This window comes from Protopterus annectens, chromosome 4.part1 (assembly GCF_019279795.1).
Source record: "Protopterus annectens isolate FY-2018-M chromosome 4.part1, PAN1.0, whole genome shotgun sequence".
In the NCBI taxonomy this organism is placed as follows: Eukaryota; Metazoa; Chordata; order Ceratodontiformes; family Protopteridae; genus Protopterus; species Protopterus annectens.
In genome coordinates this window covers 736981421-737003811 of record NC_056734.1, presented here as the reverse complement: position 1 = coordinate 737003811, position 22391 = coordinate 736981421, and the positions used below count along the sequence as shown (strand labels likewise).

Here is a 22391-nt window from a genome sequence, read left to right as displayed (position 1 = left end):
GGTAAAATGCACTCCAATGGCAGACAGCATCTTTCCATCCTGTTCACATCTAGTTAGTGTCCCCTTGACCTCTGGGCCAATCGGGGAAGAACTGTCTAAAGAGGTGGTGAGGAAACATGCTTTAAAGCAGTATGTGAAATTACATAAGTGCATCCATACATGATGGCACATGGAGATGCCAGTGCCTGCAGTACAGGACATCTCATTGATTGCATTACAAAAAAGCCACACAGAAGGCTGCATGATCAACAACTGAGCCTCTATAGTCTTCTGCATCTCCAGCGGTTGCTGAGTCTTCACTACTTTGACACTTCAGCTAAGTCTCGCTGAAGTCTCATCAAATGGGCAAGGTAGTTCAGCACACACACGGCAAAGGTGGATGAAGCACCTGCACGCTTTCCCAAGTGGTCCAGAGTCCAAGACTCCCTCTGTTGGGTAGACAGACCAAAGGAATCACCTCAGAGATGTCCTCCTTAGTTGCAGTTGCAGCCACGACAGGGACCAAAATTCTATCTTGTTTCCTGGGGATTGGTTCCACCAAGAGGGTTTCCATAATACCAGGTCAATAAAGGAGTCTGAAGGGGACCACTAAGGATGTGGAGAAGCCTGCGCTGAAGGCCCCCAAGAAATAAGGACTCCTCTGGGGAAGGGGTTTCTGTGGTCACACTGTTTAAACAAATCTCCAAAGGCAGGGTCACCTCAGGTGGGACATTGGGGGGGGGGCTTTCCTCTTTCATCGAGGTCGGTGTCCTCATTGAGGGATTTATCAGGGGAATCCAAGTGCTTCCTTTTGCACTTGGATCTTACCGTGCACCTCTTTGAGAGGGGAATCAGGAGAAAACACAGAAGAAAAGTGGGAACCCAATGGCATGGGCTGTCCTGGAGTTAAATCTTGCAAATCTGTAGGCCCAGAGACTTGGGAAGGAGAAGGCTCTTACCCTACTGTCAAAACTCTCCTCACTAAACAGGAAAGGATTTTCTGTACAACATCAAAAGCCAAGACAGAAGCTGGATGACCAGACCAGGCACTCCTTATATCCAAGGACCAGAGCAAGACACCAGTGTCCAGTGCAGATTCAACTGGCTCCAATGCTGAGACTGGAGCCAAGCTGTTGAGTCCTGAAGCACCCAGGGGCAGGGTCAATTCCTAGACCCACAAAGTCAACCCTAATTTTGAAGTAGTGGCCCAGAATGCTTGGCTCCAATAACACCAGAGTCAAGTAAGCCAAGGAATTCAGTGCCTGAAGTGTCTGACTTGTCAGAGCAGATGGGTGGCGCAGCACAGCTTGTGAGCCCATAAATCCCACACCTGAAGAAACTTGGGGCAGAATAACACCTGTTGGAGCTGAAACGTCATGCTATGGGGTCGAGGAGGCTACAAGGAAACCAAACTGTATCTGGGCCTGCAAAGAAGGACTGCATCAGCTGCTCCAGATCTAAAGGTTTAATGCTCCCAACCAACCTTGTGGACCCCAAGAGAAATTATCACCATTGGTGGCCTAGATGAGTTCTTCATCAGAACCCAAGTAGGAGAATCTTGAACTCAGGTTGGGGAAGGGGATGATCCCGGAGAAAATTCCACCAGCTTTATGGGACAAAAAGAGAACTGCAACCTGCTCAATGTGGCTGAAAAATCCTTTGCCAAAAAGTGACTGGGGATGCCGAGTGTGGGTGAATTTGAAGTTTGAGTACATTAGCAGGACAGAATAACAGGGCTGATCAGGAAATGGACCAGACAAGGTCACAGCTGGAGGAGCCAAAAGTCAGTGAACATTCCGCTCCGGCTGTCCCTCGGTGGATGAAGAGGATCACTTGCAATGCCCTCATTCTTTGTTGCTGGACATGGGAGTCTTTATCCCTGTACCTTTCTATCTACCTCTTCTTGGATCTCTTGTTAGGGGAGGTAGAGGACAAAGAAGTTACCAAAGGTTGGAGCCTCCCTTTCATAACCAGCTTGGCTCATCTCTCACTGATGGCCCAAGAGCCAAACCCAGCACATGCTTGACAATCTGCATCTAAATGAACTGTGCTCAAACCATAAACCAAGTGAACATGGGCATCTTCGAGGGGCAGTTTGCGCCCACATGAAACACAATTCTTAAAGCCAAACTTTTCCATCACCAAATTCCACAGCTAGGAGACCACTACAATGATAAAATTAACAATTACACCTTACCAATCAAGTCTAGAAATTACTACTACAGGAAAGACCAGCCAAAAATCTAAAAGTAAAGCAATACTTGCATAAACCTATAAACCTATTGCACCTAAAAATCCCAACTACCTACCCAACAACAACTAGAGAACAACCAGCAGACAAAAAAAAAAAAACTAAGACAGACACCAAAAAAGTGTGAAAGTCTAAGCAAGAAAACACACAAAGGGAGATGGAGGCTGGCACAGAATACTGCAACATGGAAGAGAAGGGCATCTATGGTTATAGTAAGATTTTACACAACTATTCTATGTCCTTCTATTCCCATGTTGCAGTATTCATAACATGAGGGAAAGTATCAAAGCTCATGAGTGGGAAAGGGAGGTTAGAGCACAGGAAGTCGCCATGAAACAATGCAGAATTGCCCTGGCTAAACCTGCTCTGGATCTGGAGATAGAGTCCAATTTTAGTGTTATGTGAAGGTGTGGAAAGAGGACCAAGTAGCTGCTTCCAGGATGGAAGCAGCGTCCAGAACCTTGAAGGCTCCAGAGGTGGCTACAAATCTAGTGGAATGGGCTTTAACTGAGGAAGACAGTATTTTCCTCTAGGACACATAGCAGAAAGAAATGGCCCTAGAGATCCAAGAGGAAATAATCTGTTTAGAGACAGATTTTCCCAGCACCCTGGGGTGAAAAGAATAGTTGCTCAGACTTTAATGGATTTGGTCTTATCCAGGTGAAATCTGAGTTGTCTATGTACATCCAAGGGGTGAAGCACCCTTTCACTTGAGTTTTGGGGAGTAGAAAAAAAAGATAGATAAGTGAACAAGTCATTAACCACTTTAGGCATGAAAGAAGAATTGGTACAAAGAGGCACCCTATCCCAGTGGAAAATTAGAATAAGCAAATCTAGCCTTGAGCAGTTCAGACAAATAGGACTAGGGGTATATATCCACTGAAAAATGGATCTAGTCTCTTGTTAAGACACCAGATGGAGAACCTCTTCCTTTTGTATAAGTAGAATCTCCTTGTATTGGGTTTACTGGCCTTCTGCAGGACTAGAAGCAAGTCCTAAATGAAACGGTGTCTTAAAGGAATCAGAAGCCTATCACCCAGAGAGTCAAATTTAGTGTTGCTAAATGTGGATGAATATGAGATCCCTTGTCTCGAGTGAGAAGATCCACCCTGTGAGGTAGCTCATGATGATTGCCCTTGGCTAACTGCAGAAGAAGAGGGAACCAATGGCGTCTTATCCAAAAGGGTGTCACCAGCAAGAATGGGTAGTCTTGCTGAATCTTCAGCAGGACTTTCTGAATATGTGGGAAGGAGGGGAATGCAAAGAGAAACATCCCTTTCCATGAGAATGACAGGGCGTCCACCTTCCATACCAGAGGATGCAGGACTCTGGCACAAACTTTTGGAAGTGGTCTGTTCAGAGGGGAGGCAATAAGATCTATTTGAGGTGTACCCAACTGGTGGAGAATGTCCAGAAATGCATCTCTGTGGATCAGCCATTCGTAGGCTTGTGTCATGGACCTGCTCAGTGTGTCTGTTAGAACATTTTGGGCTGGGGAATGTAAACAACTGTTAAACATAACCTTTGCTTGTATGGCAATCTCCCAGGTTTGGAGTGCTAATCTGCAGAGTAGGAAAGAATTTGTCCCCCATTTGATCATGTACCAAAGTACTGTGGTGTTGTCTGTGAACAGCTTCCAGGGACCTGGTAGAAGAGATGAACAGAAGGCTTGAAGGGCCAGAATCAGAGTTCTCAACTCTTTGATGTTGATGTGTTGCTTCCTTAGTGAAGGAGACCACAGACCTTGGACCTTTGGATTCCCCAATGTCGCTCCCCACTCCAGGTCTGAGGCATCCGTAAACAGCTCCTGAACTGGATGAGGTGGCTGAAGGGGGACTCCTGGATTCTGAGATATTTGTTGAATCTAACAAAGCAATTTCTTCTTCAGATAAGTTAGGAGTGGAAGAACAAACACCAGAGGGTGAGTGTGCTGTGACCAGGGTCTATGTCAAATATTCAAACTTCCAAAATGTCGAATACCATATGGCCAAGCCCATATGGTCGATATTTGGAAGTTCGAATATCTAATAAAAAAAACATACACTAACAGTGCGAGCAGGGGCCAAGCTCCCCTGCACCCCCACACTCCCCTACTTAAATATACCAACTCCGAGACTGCACTTCAGTGCAGAAAAGGGAAATTCTCCCATTCTGCACCGTACAACACCGTTAAAAGTCAGTCTTCGAACACTTGAAATGTTGAACATATGGTCTCGACCATGTAACGTTCGACATTTTAAGCGTTCGAATAATTGACATAGACCCTGTGACCAGAGTGATTTCAGGTACCACTGGAACTTTCGCATGTGAAGTCTGGCTACAGGCAGCATTGGTATAACAGTAGCCATGAATCCTAGCATCCTGAGGAACTCTCTGGCTGTCAGTGAGGTAAGAGGAAGCAACTCCTGAAACTAAGTCAGAAGAGACTGCTTTTTTCCAAAGGCAGAAAGGCCATCATAAGGTCTGTCCTTAACCTGCAGCCCTGAAAAACCTAATCCTGAGAAGGGGTTACGGAAGACTTGTTGTAGTTGATGGTGAATCCTATGCTTAGGAGGATAGACATGGTGGTCTGAAAGTTCTGTTGCAGGATATCTGGATGTTCTGCATGAATAAGCAAGTCATCCAGGTAAGGGTAGATAAGAATTTCCTGTAGCCTACAGAAGGCAATGACAGGAGCCAAACATTCTGTGAATACCCTTGGAGCCTTAGAGAGTCCAAAGGGCAAAGCACAAAACTGAAAATGAGAGGAAGCAACAGAAAACCATAAGAGTCTCATGAACAGAGGGTGAATGGGAATATGAAGGTATACATCCTTGATGTGTAGGGAAACCAGAAAGGCCTGAGGTAGCAGGGTTTGTAGAGTGAGCATCCTGAAGGTAGGGACTTGTAGAAAAGGACTGAGCTGGGCTAAGTCTAAAATTAGTCTCCAAGGACCATCTTTCTTGGGGACTAAGAACATCCTGGAATAGAAACCTTTTCATCTTTCCATGGAGGGAACTACCTGTATGGTCCCCTGTGAAATAAAATCTTGAATCACCTGTAGAAAAAGATGGAACTGGCCCCTTGGGTTGTGGGATGTCCATGCAGGGAGGTATTGATTTCCAAATCATGAAAATAGCTGTTTTGGACAATGGGCAGGATCCATTTGTCTGTGGTTATGCTTTTCCAAAAAGGAAATAAGAAAGGTGCTGGGAAAGAAGGATTTCCGTGATTATGAGCATGTAGTCACAGACTACCTGGCTTGTCAGGAAAGGGGGTCCTTTTGGGTAGATGATGGCTGAGACCTAGGTGGAATCTGCCTGTGTGTACCCTTCTTGTGAGGTTGAGAAGGAACATGTTTTTCCCCCTTATAAAATTAGTCTTTGAAGGATAATTTCTATGATATTTTGGAACTAGAGAGATAAAAATATGTTACAGTTCCTGCAGTTATTTCTCTTGGAGGGATCTGAAGAGATCAGAAGCATTTGCACCAAAAAGCACAGTATTGTTCATGGGTGCATACATGAGTTTTGCCTTGAAATCATCAGGCAAAGGCTGCAATCTCAGCCAAGAATACCTCTTGATGACATATCCAGATGCTGCTGATTCAGCAGGGACCTCAGCTGAGTCACAACTGCATTTTACGGAGTGTCTGGTAACTTGAGAAAAAACTGCTAGGAGGGAAGAGAGTTGTGACTTGGCTGGGAATCTGGAAGATCTGTCAGCAATTTTGAAGCCTGCGAAAGTAAGGCCAGAACATACTTAGTCACATGTCTCTGATAATTAATGGCCGTAAAAGCCAGAGTAGAAGAGGTGTAAACCTTTTCCCCAAGTCTCTCCCATCATCTTCTGTCCTTAGAGGGCAAAAGGGCAGTGGAGGGCAGCAATCTAGAAGGCTTATCTGCAGAGACTGAAATCACAGCTGGATCTGCAGGATGGCATCTGAACAGATATTTGCTGTCTTCAGGGACTTTATAAAACACATCTGGCCTTTTAGGCTCAGGAGGTTGAGAATCAGGGCTTTTGGATGCTGAAAAAGGCTGGTAACACGTGGGACAGCATAAGGGGAAGAAGAGTCCATTTGTAAGAAGTCATAGCATCTCTTTTGCACTTCTGAAACCTGGGAGCTTTCCCACTTGACAAAGTCCCTCATCCTAAAGATGTTTTCTCCAAATGTAATCAGGGGAGTCCCCATCATTGGAGTCAGTCAACTTCAGGGGAAGTGTAACCCAGGGGGGAGTCAATTTGGGCAGAGAAGGTCAGGGACTCATCTGAAGAGACCTCCTTGTTCCATAACAGCACTCCTGGGTAAAGTGGGGAGGTGATACAGGGGTAGGAGGCTGAACAATGGAAGGCCTAAGTGCCAGAAAGGCATTCAAAATTCCCTGTGAAAAGGCTTGCCAGTCTGGAGAAGGATCCTGTGTGGAAGAACCATGTTTTCGTTTCTTTTTAAGTGAAGGATTTACCCGAGGCGGGGATGCCTGGGCCAACATACCTAGCAGTATCTTAAGTCTTTGGTATACTAGCCAGATGTTTGGGTCGCTTAGGCAGAGAATCCCTCATATTATGAGCACTGCAATGTGGGAATAGGAGGACATCACTTAGTCACAAACAAAGGTGGGGGGGGGTGCCTCATAGTTATTTAAAAATTATATGAGGAGACAGAGCTCAGTAGACCACAATCTACACACCATAGAAGCAAGTGAGATCGAAGGAGATTTTAGCTCTGCAAAAGGATATGTGGCAGCACAAAATACAAAATCAGAAGCACAGCTACTTGTCCTTACTGAAAACATTTCTTTTTAACATTTTAAGCATGTCAGCAGAGTATTGTACTACTGGAGTCGGAGCTCTCAGACTGATGACTCTGAGATGGACAGTGTCGGATCAGAGTCAGATCAGACACCCCATAGGTTGAGACCAGAAGAAAAAGACATCAAATCCTTCATTAAATACATTTTCAGAAAATGGGATAAAACAATATTTTAAGCTAATACTGCATGGTTCTAGCAACACACTCTGAAACTCTACTTCTGTTTTCAGCCTCTCTCATTGCCCCTTCCCAAGACCGTTCTGCTTAGTTTCACTCTCTTACCTTCCAGAGATCAGTTCTTACACTAGCATATTTCACACTACAGTCCATGATCACCTCTGTGGCAAGTTCCTCAAAATTCTGTTCTACCTTAACCCCAAATTACAGATAAGTAGCAATTACTCTAAACACTCTCCACCTACTTCCATGCCCCCACTGCCTACATCCAATCTGATGGTCCTATTTTTCTTTACCTGCTGTTTTTCTCCCAGACACATTCTCAAAATGTTTCTCCCCAAACACTCTATTCCTACCTCCATCTTACTTCTTTTTCTTGTCACACCCTCACTCATCCTTACCTCCTATGTCACCTCACACTATAGTACCTTTCCACACTGCTACAACTCACATACCTGAAACCCAATCTCAACTCGCTCACTCTTTCACACATTCTTACTTAACATCCCCCTCCATCTTTCCTCTCTCTGACATTATCATGTATAGATTCAGAATTTTCCAATTTCCCCTAACCCCTCTTAAAACAAAACCAAAATCCCCCCCCCCCCCAATACCCAAAGTCCATCTTTGACAAACTAGCCATTGTAAACCTTTTATTATCTGGCAACATTCGCCCCAACTCTGGCCTAACCACAACTCTCCACCCCTCACAGACCCCCCCAAAACCCTATACCCCACTCCCAATGCTACTCCACAGACCTTCCCATCCTCTTCCACCAAACCCTATCTATTCTAGCCATGAATATACAAAGCATCGTGAGCAAAATTTCTCCATTCCATGCCTGGATATTCCTACACACCCCTGACATTCTCTCCCTCTCTGAAACATGAAACATGGCTTAAGCCACGTATAACCGACTCTGAATTTCTCCTCCAGACTACAATATCATTCGACAAGACAGACTTATGAAAAAAGGTGCTGTTCCTATTCTCTTTTCTAATCAGCTATCCCTCCACCCACTATCAATAACACCCCCAAATTTCCACCCTGCAGAAGTACTCATTGTCTCCTCGAACCTGAACAATCACAAAAAATTAGCCATTGCCTCCATCTACATCCCCCTCGGAAAAAACATCCCTATCCTAGATCAGTTTCTCTCCTGGATTTCTAAGACTATCTGTTATGAAACTGTTATTGTAGGTGATGTTAATATTGACTGGAACGGCTTCAGTGCCGAGTCCCCAAACACCTCTAGCAACCTCTAGGGCTTCTCCCACCTAAACATCACTCCTACTTGCATCAATAAACAAACCAATCAGGGCTCCACACTTGGTTGGATCCATACCTCTTGCTCCAGCTCCTATCACAACCCCTCAACCTTATCGGACAGCCTAAGTGACCACCATCCCACCTCTATAATAAGGCAGACACCCTAACTACACAAAACCCAGCAGTACAAACAGCACCGTAATCTCTCAAACTTTAATCCACACACTTTCAACCACTCTCTCTCCATGATTAACTGGTCCTTCCTCCAAGACCTCCCCATGGAGGAAGTTGTTCAGGCCTTTAACAACATCTTCTTAACCACTCTCAACAGCCAAGCTCCCACCAGGAGAATACAAACTAAACCCACTATACCCCCAAATTAATGCAATCCACCCATGAACTTATGAATAAAAGAGATAGTGCATGGAAAGAAATTGAAGAAGACCAAAAACTATACTGACCTGCAGCACTACAGAGAACTCCGTAACTTAACCAAAAATAAAATCACTCTAGATAAAAAAAAAAAAAAAAAATATTTTCAAAAGCCACTAAACAATCCCCATTCCAATCCCCAAAAATTCTGGCAATCAGTAAATAAGCTACTGCATCCTGGGTGCCCTTCAGAACCAAATCCATACCCTAAGAGCTCTCCCACCAATACAGCCACCTTACTTAATACCTCCTTCATTGACACCATTCATAACTTAACCAATAATAGCACCACTGATCATCCCACTCCCCTCAGTCACCCACAAAACCCCTTTCTCTCTCAAACCCATCCCCACATCTTATATCAAGTCACTTCTTGGCAAATTGAAAACATGCTCTCCATCTGCTGATAACCTACCTGAGCTACCTCCACTTTTCCTAAAGCTTGCTGCCAATGCTGTTGCCTATCCCATCTCCCTTAATCAACAGGTCAATCAAGGAAAACACTGTTCCTGGTACCTAGAAGAAATCTTATGTCATACTCCTACATAAAGGCAGCAACTCGAATGACCCCTCTAATTTCCGACCTATTGCAATTCTGTCTCCTCTGTCAAAAATTCTAGAAAAATGTATTCATAAACAGTTCCTCCACTACTTCTTGCAAGAAAATCTTCTTACTCCTACGCAACATGGCTTCAGCCCGAAGCATAGTACAACCACTGCTCTTATATCTTTCACAAATTCCATTGCAATCTCCCATGACAACAGCAAACTAATCTCCTGCTTGCTTCTCGACCTCTCCAGCGCCTTCAGACACTGTTTCTCATCAACTGCTTCTATTCAAACTTTCCATTCTTAATCTCTCAGACTCTGCTCTGTCTAGGTTCTCTAGCTCTCTCTCTAACAGACTCCAAGCTGTTAAATGGCAATTCAACCTCTCTTCTTTCCTACCCGTCCAAACTGGGGTACTCCAAGGCTCCATCCTTGGGCCCCTACTATTAAATATCTTTACTAATGACCTATACTCTTCCTGCCCAATCTCCTCTGTAATGCAATATGCCAACGATTCTACCATCATCTTCACCTCTAACAATATTACTCATCTCCACACACTCATCGAAGAATCCCCTGCACTCTGTCAAAAAATGGCTTAACTCCAACCAACTGCTACTCAACCCAAAGAAAACCAAACTTCTATTATTTCTCCCTAAATCTCTCTAACACCTTAAAACTACCTTTACTGTCTCCTCCCTAAATAACATGATCATCTCTGTTGAATCTCACACAAAACTGTTAGGAATTATTGTCAATGACCAGCTAAAATTCGACCTCCATATTCAGCAATGTGTTAAAAAGACACATCAAAAACTAGGCATGTGATACAGGCATAAAAACGTTCCTTACTAATGCTTCGAGATTATATCTTGCACAGGCTTTTCTACTCACAACCCTACTCTACGCTGCCACCATCCCACTTCCGTCCAAGATAACCTTCTATCTAAACTTGAATCACCTATAACAAAATTGCAAGATTCGCCACAAACCAACCCTACCGCTCTCACCACTGCCTAGCCTTGAAAAGTCTGCAATGGCTGGAACTCCATCATCAAATCCTACCACTCCAACTTCTCATGGCCCATTCCACAGTTTATGATCCCACCACCTGCCCTTTTCTATCCACCCTCATCCAGCCTCACACTCCAAATGGCACTCTCTGTAGTTCCCATATCTCTAACCCAATCTCCTTCAAAACTACACTAAAGGATATCCTCCGTTTAACTTGGACTTGCTCTTGTAATGAACCAACATAGTATCTACCCCTACTCTTCCAATATTACGTTACTAACTTCTTGTATATTGTCCCAGTCTAAAAAGTCTTCCTACTGTATGCAACTTTGACCCATATGATACTGGAACTTTCAAACTTGTTTCTTGCCTGCTGGCTAATCTTACACCTACACATACCAATAATTGTATTTTTTTTCCTAATTATGTATATTGCAGTGTACTAGCATGTTGTCTCATCTCACTATTAGACGCACTGTACATTTTACTTTTCTTAGTGTATATTGTCAGTTCTACGTCTCCTAGTTTATGTACAAACCTCTGTATAGTGACTATTTGTTTCTATTTTCTGATAGTATATTGCCAATTTGTATTTATCTTACTCTATGTATAATCCTACATACAATGTGTAATAGTATTACTGTTATGGAGCTTTTCTCCTTGGGTCTCCGTTGAAAAAGGGCTACTGGTCCAGTCGGACTAACCTGGTTAACAAATGTCAAATAAATAAATAAAATAACAAGTAAATAATACTACAGCTTCAAACACAAGTTTCTCTAACTTAAGTGTACAAGTCCATTTTGAAGAATTTTCAAAACCCTACATCCCTATCTGATGTAATAATTTATGTATTTTAAATGTGTATTTATCAGTGCTTTCCACAAAAATCATAAGTGAACTTTTATTTTCATTTAGCCACAGCACAGATTCAGGTCACATGCATATCTCTGGTGCACCAACCTGTACGCCCACTGTCTTAATAGGCAGCAAGCAGGCATTCAACGAATGAAGGCTTGTGATCTGTATTAGCTTCTCTTGTTCTTCATCTGTTGTGCAAGATTTTACCCTCTGCAAAAGGGTATGTGGCTGCATAAAACACAAAAACAGATGCAAATAGTTACTTATCTCTTCTAACAATGTATATTTCTTGTTGAAAGCACTTACTACTCACACATGCTTTCCAAATGGCTTATGTCCAAGGTAGCTACCTGCCAGTATACAAAACATTTGCCTACAAAATATATTTGGACGCTAACTAGACATCACAGCATATTTAAATACCTACCATCCGTCCTTCCATTTTTATGAATTCACAAACTGGAAAGCATAAAACGGCCATCTCTGTTGTTTTTTTTTTTTTTTTTTTTTTTTTATCATTTTAAGCATGGCAGTGTGTTACAAACTAGTGTGGGAACTATACAAGCTGTATGATTGCAGTAGAGGCGATGGTTTCTAAGGTAACACAAGACAAGAACACTGTACAGGTAACGGTAAATGTAGTCAAGCTAAGAAAAAAAGTGTGGCATAGTTCAGATGTGATTTCTGTTTTGCTTTACAGTGGCTTTATGAGCAGTCTCTGTTAGGCAAGCCCTCGAGAAGGTATATGTATACAATCCTGTATTCCGTGGCATACTGTTATTAGGTTCTTAGCTAAATAGACAAAAGTAAGCTTTACAAATTTTGTTTTTGTGTTTTTACAAATATCTTTAAACATGGATTCATTAATTCCTAACCAAACTATGACAATCCTTTAGCTGCTATGAAAAGAATAAAAACAGCTGAAAACCTTAATCAACCTACAATGCAAAACTATGTAAAAAAAAGTTCTTGCACATATTTCATTGAGCAACAGTACAGTTATAATTTGGGTTGCGCAAGTGATGGATTTTTGTTCAAATTCAAATAAGTAAAAGATGTTACATTCGCTGCTTTAAGCAGCAGGTACTGTATAGCAAGTTGTTACTGAAAACGCAAAGTTTAATCTGCACAGCTAAAAAGAACTGAGTGAGCCTCAAGTATAAATGCTGCTGTCAACAATAATTTATTTCAGCTGGAACACTGTTGTATTTATTCATCCCAATGCAGGGATCAACATTCTTTCCTGTAAAAATGCTACTCTGTCATCGAACAGCAACAGTAATCTATACAAAGATCATTACAGAAGACTGATGTCTCATGCCATTTCTGTCACTAAGCCTGGGATACAGCAGACACACAGCACCTTTCCATCTATGCTCTAGTCATGGGGTTAATTCCCACACTTTCCACTTTAAGTAACAGATGTTAAGTCACTAAACCAGACTAGTGATCCTGGTTCATCCATCTAAAGGGTACTTTACCTTCCAGGCTAGTTCAGTTAAATTAATAATAAAAACAATAAAAGTCATCAGCAATAAATACTGACTTGTACTTCAAAGTATGCTCATGACTGGCTTCAATTCAATTAAATTCAAAAACTGCCAGCAGTTACAACAAAATGAATACAAGGAAGAGACTACAAAGGCTCCACAGATGATAATATAAGATGACTTGCCATCCTGAGTTACAGAAAGCTCAAAAGCTAAAAGTAATTGTGTCTGTGTATGTGGAATCAATGCTCATACTGCTGCTAACACATACTTCTTTTGATTCCTAGTTTACACCAGCTTCAGAAGTGGCCACTCCACTCAAAGAACAGCAACCAAATTTGCAATAAGGAAATGTTACACTACTTCTTTGGCAAAACATACAACTGTCTATTTTAACAGATGTTTCACTAATCAGAAAGTATAGTTGTGAAAGAACTTACCATAACAGTAGATGTCCTACTGATCACTCTTGCAGTATTCACCACAGATCAGTTTTCATCACTGACGTCCAGATAGGGTACCAAAGTGTTACCTTCCTGAGGGCATATATAATGACCTCAGTTTGTGTGCATCGGGTTATAAAGGTCAGATGTTTGTGCAAAAACCTCAGACTATCACCAAGCCAGCGGTATGAAGACAAGAAAGAGAAAACTGGTCAGCTAGGACATAGCTAGAACAAGTAGGAAACTCCTGTAATAAAGGATACATGCATGTGTGATCCAAAAGCAATAGAACAGAGAGGAAGGGAGCAGTGGAACACTGCAACAGTGATCAGTAGGACATCTACTGTTATGGTAAGTTCTTACACAGCTGTACTATTTCCTAATGGAAATCACTGTTGCAATATTCATCACAGATGGGTAACTCCCAGAGCTGGAGGGGGGGGGGGGGCTGGCTAGACTGAAGAGGAGGAACTGTCCAGGAGACCAGGGAGCACTGATCTGGCAAAGGCTGTCCTAGACCTGGAGAAGGCATCAGTCATAGTATTTGGTGAAAGTGTGCACAGAGGGCAAAATGGACACTTCCATGATGGACCCTAGTATCAACTTCTTTGTGGAAGGCACCAGAAGAGGCAACTGCCCGAGTGGAATGAGGTTTACAGCAGGAGGAAAGGAACTGGCTATATAATAACCGATAGCTTTGGATATCCAGGATGCAAATGTTTACTCTGAGACTGGTTCGCCCAGTTTGGCCTCCATGAAAGAAACAAAGAGGTGGTCATTTTTTCCGATAGTCTTTGTTTTGTTGAAATAGGACCTCAGCTTTCTGTGAATGTCTAAGCAATCTAAGATTCTTTCCCCCCCTATTTTGAGGGTCTGGGAATGGCTTGACTGAGGGATAGTTCATTCAGAACCTTAGGCATGAAAGAATGATTGGTTCTTGTGGAAGATAAGTAAGGGTGGAGTAGCCACGTGTATCTGGAGTTGACACTCTGCGAGCAGAGGTTACAGCCGGTACAACAGTTTTTCATGTGCAGAATTTTAAGACAGCTGAAGCAGCTGGCTCAAAAGGAGGTACAGTGAGTTTTTCAAGAACAAAATAAAGATCCCATGGTGAGGTAATCCATTTCCTTGGAGGCTTAAGGTGTAGGACTCCTTTCAGGAAGAACTTTACACCTCTGTCCTGGACATAAGAGGAGGGTCTAGAGGTAAACAAGCATTAATGGCTGACAAATCTGCTTTAAAAATTGAGTAGGTCAACCTAGAACACGGAAGCTCACAGAGATACTGGAGCACAGTGGGAATATCACATAAGAGTGGTTACTGTATGTGCTTGTGGCACCAAATGGAGAATCATTTCCACTTGCCTGTGTATGATTTCCTGGTATTGGGTTTCCTGGCCACCTGTTAAACCTGCACCACCTCCTCTGAAAATAACTGTCTCTTTGGGATCAGAACCAAACCATTCACATTGTGAAACAGAGAGACTAGGTTGTGGCATAAAAGCCGACCCTTCTGTTGGATGATTAGGTCTGATTGTATTGGAATTTTTTAGTGGCTTTCCTTTGACAGGTGGAACAGAATGGGAAGCCAAAGTTGTCTTGGCCAGAAGGGAGCCAACAGCAGAAGTTTGGAATGTCACTTTGTACTTTTAAGAGGACCCTTTGAATAAGCGGCGTTAGAGAGTAGACATACAGGAGTCTCCCTGTCCAATGGAAGGCGAAGGCGTGTGTCTTCCAAACCCTGGTGCAGAACAGAGGGAGCTGGTAATGCTCTGGAGATGCATAGAGGTTTATCTGTGGAGTTCCCCAGCAGCATACAATTGCCTTAAAGATTAGTCTGTTCAGGGTTGATTCGTGAAGGTCCACAAGGTCTCTGCTTCGAGAGTCCACTAGCGTATTCTCAATTGAGAGAATGCAGGCTGCTGTCAGGGTCATGTTTAGTTGGGTGGCCAATGAGCAACCTGCACAAGTGTACAGCCTTGTGCCTCCTTATTTATGTACTACATAACCAAGGTACTATCAGTGTACACCAGGAGATTGCCTGGTTTTCAAAGGTGTGAGGAAAATCTGCAGAGTCTGCAGAATGGCCCTCATTTATTTTAGGTTGATGTGCTATCCCTGGACATAGGATGGCCATTTTCCTTGTAACTTGTGGGAGTCTGTCCAAGCTCCCCAGCCCTGTCTGAGGAATCAATGTGGAGTATCTGGTTGTGAAGGGCCAGGGCGAATAGAACTCCTGGGATGACAGCCAACTGCTTCTCCCATCAGGAAAAACTCCTCCTTAATCCAGGGTAACAGAGGGATCAGGGTGTCCAAGGGATGCAAGTGTTGAGCACAGACTGATTTCAGCTACCACTGAATTTTCCTCATATGTAGCCTGGCCAGTGGGATCACTGGGATGGATGCAGCCATGAACTCCTGGGTCCTGAGAATGTCCCTTGCAGTGCAGTGAGTCATCAAGCAGATAGCATGGAAAAAAAACTTGCTAGGCTTTGGACTTTTTCCCAAGGGTGGGAGGAAGACTTGCATTATGCTTATGTTTAGCCTGCAACCTAGGAAGACCAAGTCCCAAGTGGGAGTGTGGTGAGATTTCTTGAGGTTGATGTGAATCCCAGGTTAGTTAAGAGCCAAACAGTGAAATGTAAGTGTTTGAGGAAGATGTCTTTCGACAAGGCCCGAATCAACAGGTTTTCCTGGTAGGGGGAAATACAAATTCCCTGAGTGCAGCAGAAGGCTACCACGGGTGCCAGGCACTTTCTGAAAATTCTTGGGGCAGTAGAAAGACCAAAGAGTAAAGCAGTAAACTGAAAATGAGAAGAGCTAAAAAGAACATGAGGAATCTCATACATGATGGATAGATGGGGATATGAAGATAGGTATCCATGAGATCTAGGGACACTAGAAATGCCAGAGGCATAATGAAAAGCAGGAGGGTGGGTAGAGAAAGCATTTTGAAGGTAGGCACTTTCAGGAAGGTGCTTAGCAGGGAGATGACTTGGATGGGCCTCCTTCCCCCTTGGAACAAGAAAAATCCTTGAATAAAACCCTTTTCCCATGAAGAGTGCAGGTACTTCTTCTACAGTGCCCTGTGCCAAATAATGGGACCAATTAAGGGAAGCTGGATGGGCAGAGGATTGGGAATCCCTTTCATGGAGGGAATCCTTTCCTAACACATGTTACAGCCTTCTATGATGATGCTCAGAACCCACTTCTCTGTTACCACCTCCCGGAAATGAAGTGAAAGGTGCAGTCTTTTTGACAGAGGGGTAGAGAGATGAAGGGAGGAGGTGGGGGAAGAAGAGGATAGTCACAAGGTTTTGTCCCAGAAGGAGGCTTCTCTGAAGGAAAGTACCTCTGTGGCTTGTCTTAAAATCTTTTCCTATGTGCTTTTCTAGGTTTGTGAGAAGGCCTAGGGTCCCACTTCATGAAGGGAATGGATTTGGACTGGTATTTCCTATGGCATCTAGGAAATGGAGAGAGATAAGAATCTTCCTCCAGTCTTTCATGGTCTTGCTTTGCTCTTGTAGAGTTTTGAAAAGATTGGCAGACTGTTGCCCAAACAAGGTCATTGGTCAAGGGTGAATCCAAGAGTTTGGACTTGGTCTTTGGGGATGAGCTGACCCCAAACCACACATACCATCTGATCACTATGCCAGTGGCAGCAGCCCTGGACATAGCACCCCTACATCATAACTGTATTTAATGCTGTGTCTGCCTATTTGGACTACATTTGCTGTTTATAATGTCATGTCTGAGATTCTGACATGACCTTATGCAGAGACTAACGCAGAAAGCAGGTATTTGGTCATGTGTTTTTCGTAACTGATAACCCTGAATGCTAAAGTGGCTAAGGTGTAAATTTTCTTACCCCACCTATCCATGGCTCTGCTATCCTAGTCTGATGGGAGGGCATTAGCAGTGGGAAGCAATTTGGATGGCTTAACCAAGGAGAGGTAGACTACAAGGTTGGCCATGTTTTTTTTTACACAGGCATTTAAGTTCGTCAGGAACCTTACAAAATGTGTCCAGTCTTTTGGGAGGAGGTGGTTGAGAGAGAGTTGTTAGGAAGGAAGGAAAGGAAAGCATCAAGGTAAGTTTCAAGGACTGGGGGAACAGACGAAGGAGTCAGAGTACGAATCTCCAGAAGGCTACAATATCACTTTTGTACTTCAGAAATTTGCTCTGAATGCCACTCAAAGTGTCTCATCATGTTCTGAATGGTTTCCCCAAAGGAAGCCTCTTCCAGAAAACAGTCTGGTGAAATTTAATCTCCTACATCTGAGGAGACTAGCTCAGGAGAGTGGAGTCGCAAAGGGTAATCCAGAGAATGATCAAAGTCTGGTTGATGATCCTCTTCAGAAAAGAAATCCAAAGTTTATTTTTGTGGTGTAGATTTAGATACCAGGACCCTCTCCTGTACAAGGATCTGAGGGATTCTGTGCAAGCCCTCTGAGACAAGACGTGGCTCATCTGAGGCATCCATCTACAAGACCACAGGACCATACTGGCCTCCAACAGGGGTCTTGGTAATGGGCATCTGAGAGGTAATTGAATGTACCATGGGTTCAACCACCTTAGCAGGTATATCTGACTCAAAAATGTTGTACTGGGAATCCACTCAGTGTCTTGATTTTTTTCTTAGGGGGAAGGGTGACGTCGGGTTGCTGAGAGTCTGCCATCTTAGATAAGGCTAGGTGTTCCAATCTCTGGGACACAAGAAAGGTATTGAGCGAGGAAGTCATGATCTGAGAGTCTTGGGTATGAACAATGGACAAGGAACATGATTTGTAGTAGTGATCAGAGCATATACAAACAAAGCAGTTAGTGTGAAGTCCTTGAATGGAATCTGCCTACCACACTCACACTTACCCCACCTGTCTGACATCTAACAGTTTGAAACCATAGCTCTGCGAAAGAAAGAAAAGGAAAGTTCCCCCACAGGGCACTTATCTGGCAACAATCAGCGTAGCCAACAGTACCAACGACCAAACGTGGATCGGTCCTGATAGGTGCTCAACCTGCGTTCAAGCTGGAAGCGAGACAGTCTGAGGATCTTGCACATCTGTCCATCCTTAATAACCAGAAGCACACAAGCTGAGGTAATATATCAGATGTATGCCCTTGGGAAGGTAAAGCTTTGGTACCCCGGCTGGATGTCTGCAATGAATCAACAGTGATTTTGGTTAGAACATTAAACTGTAACACAGATAAAGAAAACAAAGAAAAAAGGAGCCTCCTAAATTATTGTGCAATGTACAGAGCACCCAGAGTGTACTATGTTTTGGGGTGGGGTTGGCGTAATAGTTAATGTCTTTACCCAAGACATACAAAGTACAGGATTTGATTCTGCCCTCTGGTTATTGGCTAGGCGTGTAATAGTCTACAGACTGATAGCCTAGTATTCACTCATGAACCTAAAACTTTAGGGTGTGGGTTAAGGTTTTTCACCTCACAGACATGGGATACAGAGTTTGACTCTGACCTCGACTTACTGTCTAGGCTTAAAATAGCCCTTCACGACAGTTAGCCTAGTATTCATCTATGAACCTATGTTCTGTAAAAGCCCTTAATAATGTCTTCCTTGGCAAGTTTTGCAAAACTATCTAGTAGGAAAATCAGAACTGGTGGTAAATCATACACAAGTCCATGCCAAACAGATAATCAAAAGTGATGATCTAATGACAAAGCTTGAAGTACTGAATGGAAATCTTAACTACAAACCAACTGCAAGTCATAGGGTAGGGTTGACTCAAACAAAGCCTAAAAGTGAAAAACTTTTGATTAAACTATTAACAGACAGCAGACAAGAGACCTACACTGCAGAATAAGTTTAAGTAAAACATCCAGCAGAACACCTATAGAATCATTACTGCAGATACAGAGAATCTGAAAATATAGCGAGGTATAAATTGTCTGAATAGGTATGCAGTTTTAAAGCTACTAAAATGTCAATTGCTTTAGAACATGGCTAACTAACAAGTACAGCACTAATACACAAGCACTTGCCTTATCCATGTTTGAGAGGAACTTGTGAAGGAAGGCAGCTGTCCACAACTGGCAGTTAGTGCAGAGGGCTAAGGGTCAACACTGGTAATGAACTGTTTGGTTTGTCTGCCTGTTAAGTCACTTCACCAGACAAGAGCTTCTGAGTGGCCTCTGAAAAGAAAACTGCAGTCCACTAGGCTTACCTGCTTAACAAATGTACCTGCTGGGTTAGATGCAAGCTAATCCTTCAAAGTCTACAGCTTCTGGTACCAAGCTGAAACAACTGAGCTGTCTGTAAAATAAAACTTTCAACAAGAAAGTTCATTACTACACAAACTTACAAAACAAACTGCAACTACAGACAAAGCTATAAAGCCCCCTGGACATAGCTGCAACCTGAATAATTAGAAACAAAGAAAAGATAAATAAGGAATCCCACTGTGCAGTGTATATATAAATAAGTACTCATGCTCAAGTACTATGATACTCTGAAAGGTACTTCAGAAATGGGTTAAGACAATGGCAAAAATTCCCAAGTAAATAAATACTCAACAGGTTGTCATACTGCTGCAGTGGCATACAGGGATAAAGCCCTGACACAGCCCTGTAGAACCGGTTTTAATTAATGGCTTTAGCTACTGATGGGGCTGCAGGGAGGGATGAGCATTACCATTCCAGAGGTGCTATCAAGGGCGTTCCCACACAACAATCTCAAGTGGAGACCAGGTGCATGTGTACGGTGTGGCCCAAAAAAGGGGAACAGGCAGGGGACCTTGACTGAGCTGCTGCGGAGGTAGGGAAATATGTCATCAAGCCCCCATTGCATACCTACCCCTTGAATACTATAAAGATCACAGAGAAGGGAAAAAACAGAGGGTAGGCATAAATTAGTACCCCCTGGCAGAACTAATGGATGGCACTATCCCCCAGGGTGCCTACAGGATCCATGCCAGCCCCAGCGCTGAATATGAGAAAGTCTGGGGGCGGAAGGAGAGGCTGATAGACCCAAGATGAATGGGGACATTAGGGTAAGCTGGAAATAATGACATGAGGGGAGCAAGGAAAAAAAACACACAGGCTGTCCTGATGGGAGACTCTACTTAGCAGCAGTACCTTATAAAAGTAAAGGGCTGGCATAATGGTTAAAGTGCTAAACTGATTACCTCCTAGACACAAGGTACAGGGTTTGATACTCATGAAAGGGAAACTGGCTACTCTTAAAATTGCCCACAAGGGTTGTTCACCTAATACTTACTATGAACATATACAACAATGACATGCATTGCAACATATACACTTAATTCATTCAGATATTTGACAAAGTAAATTTGACAGTTGGAAAGTTGTTCAGGTGTTTAACTTACAGACACAGAGTACAGAGTTTGATTCTCACCTTTGGGAAGCACTTAAAAAGGCCCACTGTGATCATTAGCCTAGTAATTATCTATGAAACTATAAAGCTCTGCATGAAAGACCAAGTGGCTGCAGCACAAATTTCCACCTGATAAAAGTTCCCTAAGCACGCGCTACAAGTAACACTTTTTTTTTTTGTTTTTTGTTTTTTTTTAATAGCATCCAACACAGGCCAGTGGGCCCCTAAGTGGCAGAAACCACTGTACTTACTGTCTAGAGCACAATCTGTCTGGCTACTCATTTCACACCCCATAGCAAGACATGCAAGCAGCTAGACTGTTTTATGAAGTCTTTTTGCCCTGTAGGACACAAAAGAAAGACGCTGTGGAAGTCCAGTATATGAAGCAGCCACTGAGTTACAGAATGACTCATTAGTTTGTCAGGTCCCACTTTAGCATATTTGGAAGGGTAGGACAGCCAAAGTTGATTCCCTCAACTAATGAATACAAGGCAAAGAACCAGCCCCGAACAAGAAGGCAATAATTTGCAGGAAACATGCACACAGCCTCTTATATCTACGGACAGTTTAGAGGATTACTAATTCCTTTACCAACAAATCCTTGTAATGTAGGAAAACACTTCAGCATCTGGCAAAAAACAAAAAACAAAAAAAAACCATGTAGACAAAGGAAGGACATGCAGACTTTGCAAAGAAAGCACACGAGCTAGGAAATGAACCAGATATTGTGAGGCAGCAAAGGTTAAGTGCTCCACCAGTTTGCCACACAGATGTTCTTCATGTTTCACTGTTGCAGTCATCAAACTTGGGTTATCTGCCTGCAGGTAGCCCTCAGTTGGCCCAAATACCAGACACTTAGCATTTCTGCGTCAGTTGCTGTCGCTTCAAGACTGATGTCAGGTCATCAGGGGTACAAATTACATCAGGCTTTCTTGCCAAGCAGCCTGAAGCAGAAGCAGTTTGCACAAGTGCCAGATGGCCGCTATGAGTTTTTGTTTCTGAATTGAATCATCCTGAAGTCTTCTAAAGCTAAGTACCCCATTGGGGATCCTTTTTTATTGCTCTAACCGATGTCAGAAAAAGTTAACAATTGTCTCACCTGTGGAAAGCAAATACTACACCGAGATTTCCATTCTTACTGTGTCACCTGTTTAGGCCCAGACCACGACGCACCTTGCTGTCGGTTTTGTGCTTTGTTCAACGCCTGAACTATTCATCGTCGGGCCCTTATTGTTGCTAAATACTTTCGCTCTCGATCTCTGTATTCCAAAATGGCTTTGGTAAGCCATCCAACTACCAATCTTCAAAAAAAAATGTAAGGATAGAGACAGACCACACACAGGTCCAAAACTGCCGATGACACTTCTGTAAAACTAGTCACCAGTTCGCCGTTACTCAGTGAGGCGCTTTCGCAGCTCCTGATGCCCACTTCAATGGATTCGCAGGCTGCTACCGAGACCCGTTCGGAGTCTGGTATGCCGTCAGACTCTTCTTTGACTACGGAACCTGCAGATGTCTCTACCTTGGATGGGTCCGGAGCCCCTGTGCAAGCACCGGCTTTCGAGGAAGTTCTTCGCATTACTGATATTCGACAAAAAACTATGACTTCTTTCGCGTCTTTGGTTTTGTCTAAAACTACCGAGTTTCTAAGGCCAAGAGTACGAGCTATGCCTAAAAAAACCTAAGACCCAAACTCAAGCACCTGCTTCCTTCCCACAACATCAAATGCTTAAAATGGCAGAAGACCTGATTATGTTGATTAGGGGAAGCCAGCCTTCCC

The 22391-nt window shown here is 43.2% G+C and overlaps 1 protein-coding gene across 1 annotated transcript in view; it reads right to left on the bottom strand.

Annotated features, from left to right (window-relative positions):
• GMPS (guanine monophosphate synthase) overlaps positions 1 to 22391 on the bottom strand; it is a 1355954-nt gene that overhangs the window by 171906 nt on the left and 1161657 nt on the right. The window contains exon 12 of the mRNA XM_044070497.1: positions 11425 to 11550. Within this exon, the coding sequence (XP_043926432.1) occupies positions 11425 to 11550 (126 nt within the window). The remainder of the gene's footprint in view (positions 1 to 11424; positions 11551 to 22391) is intronic.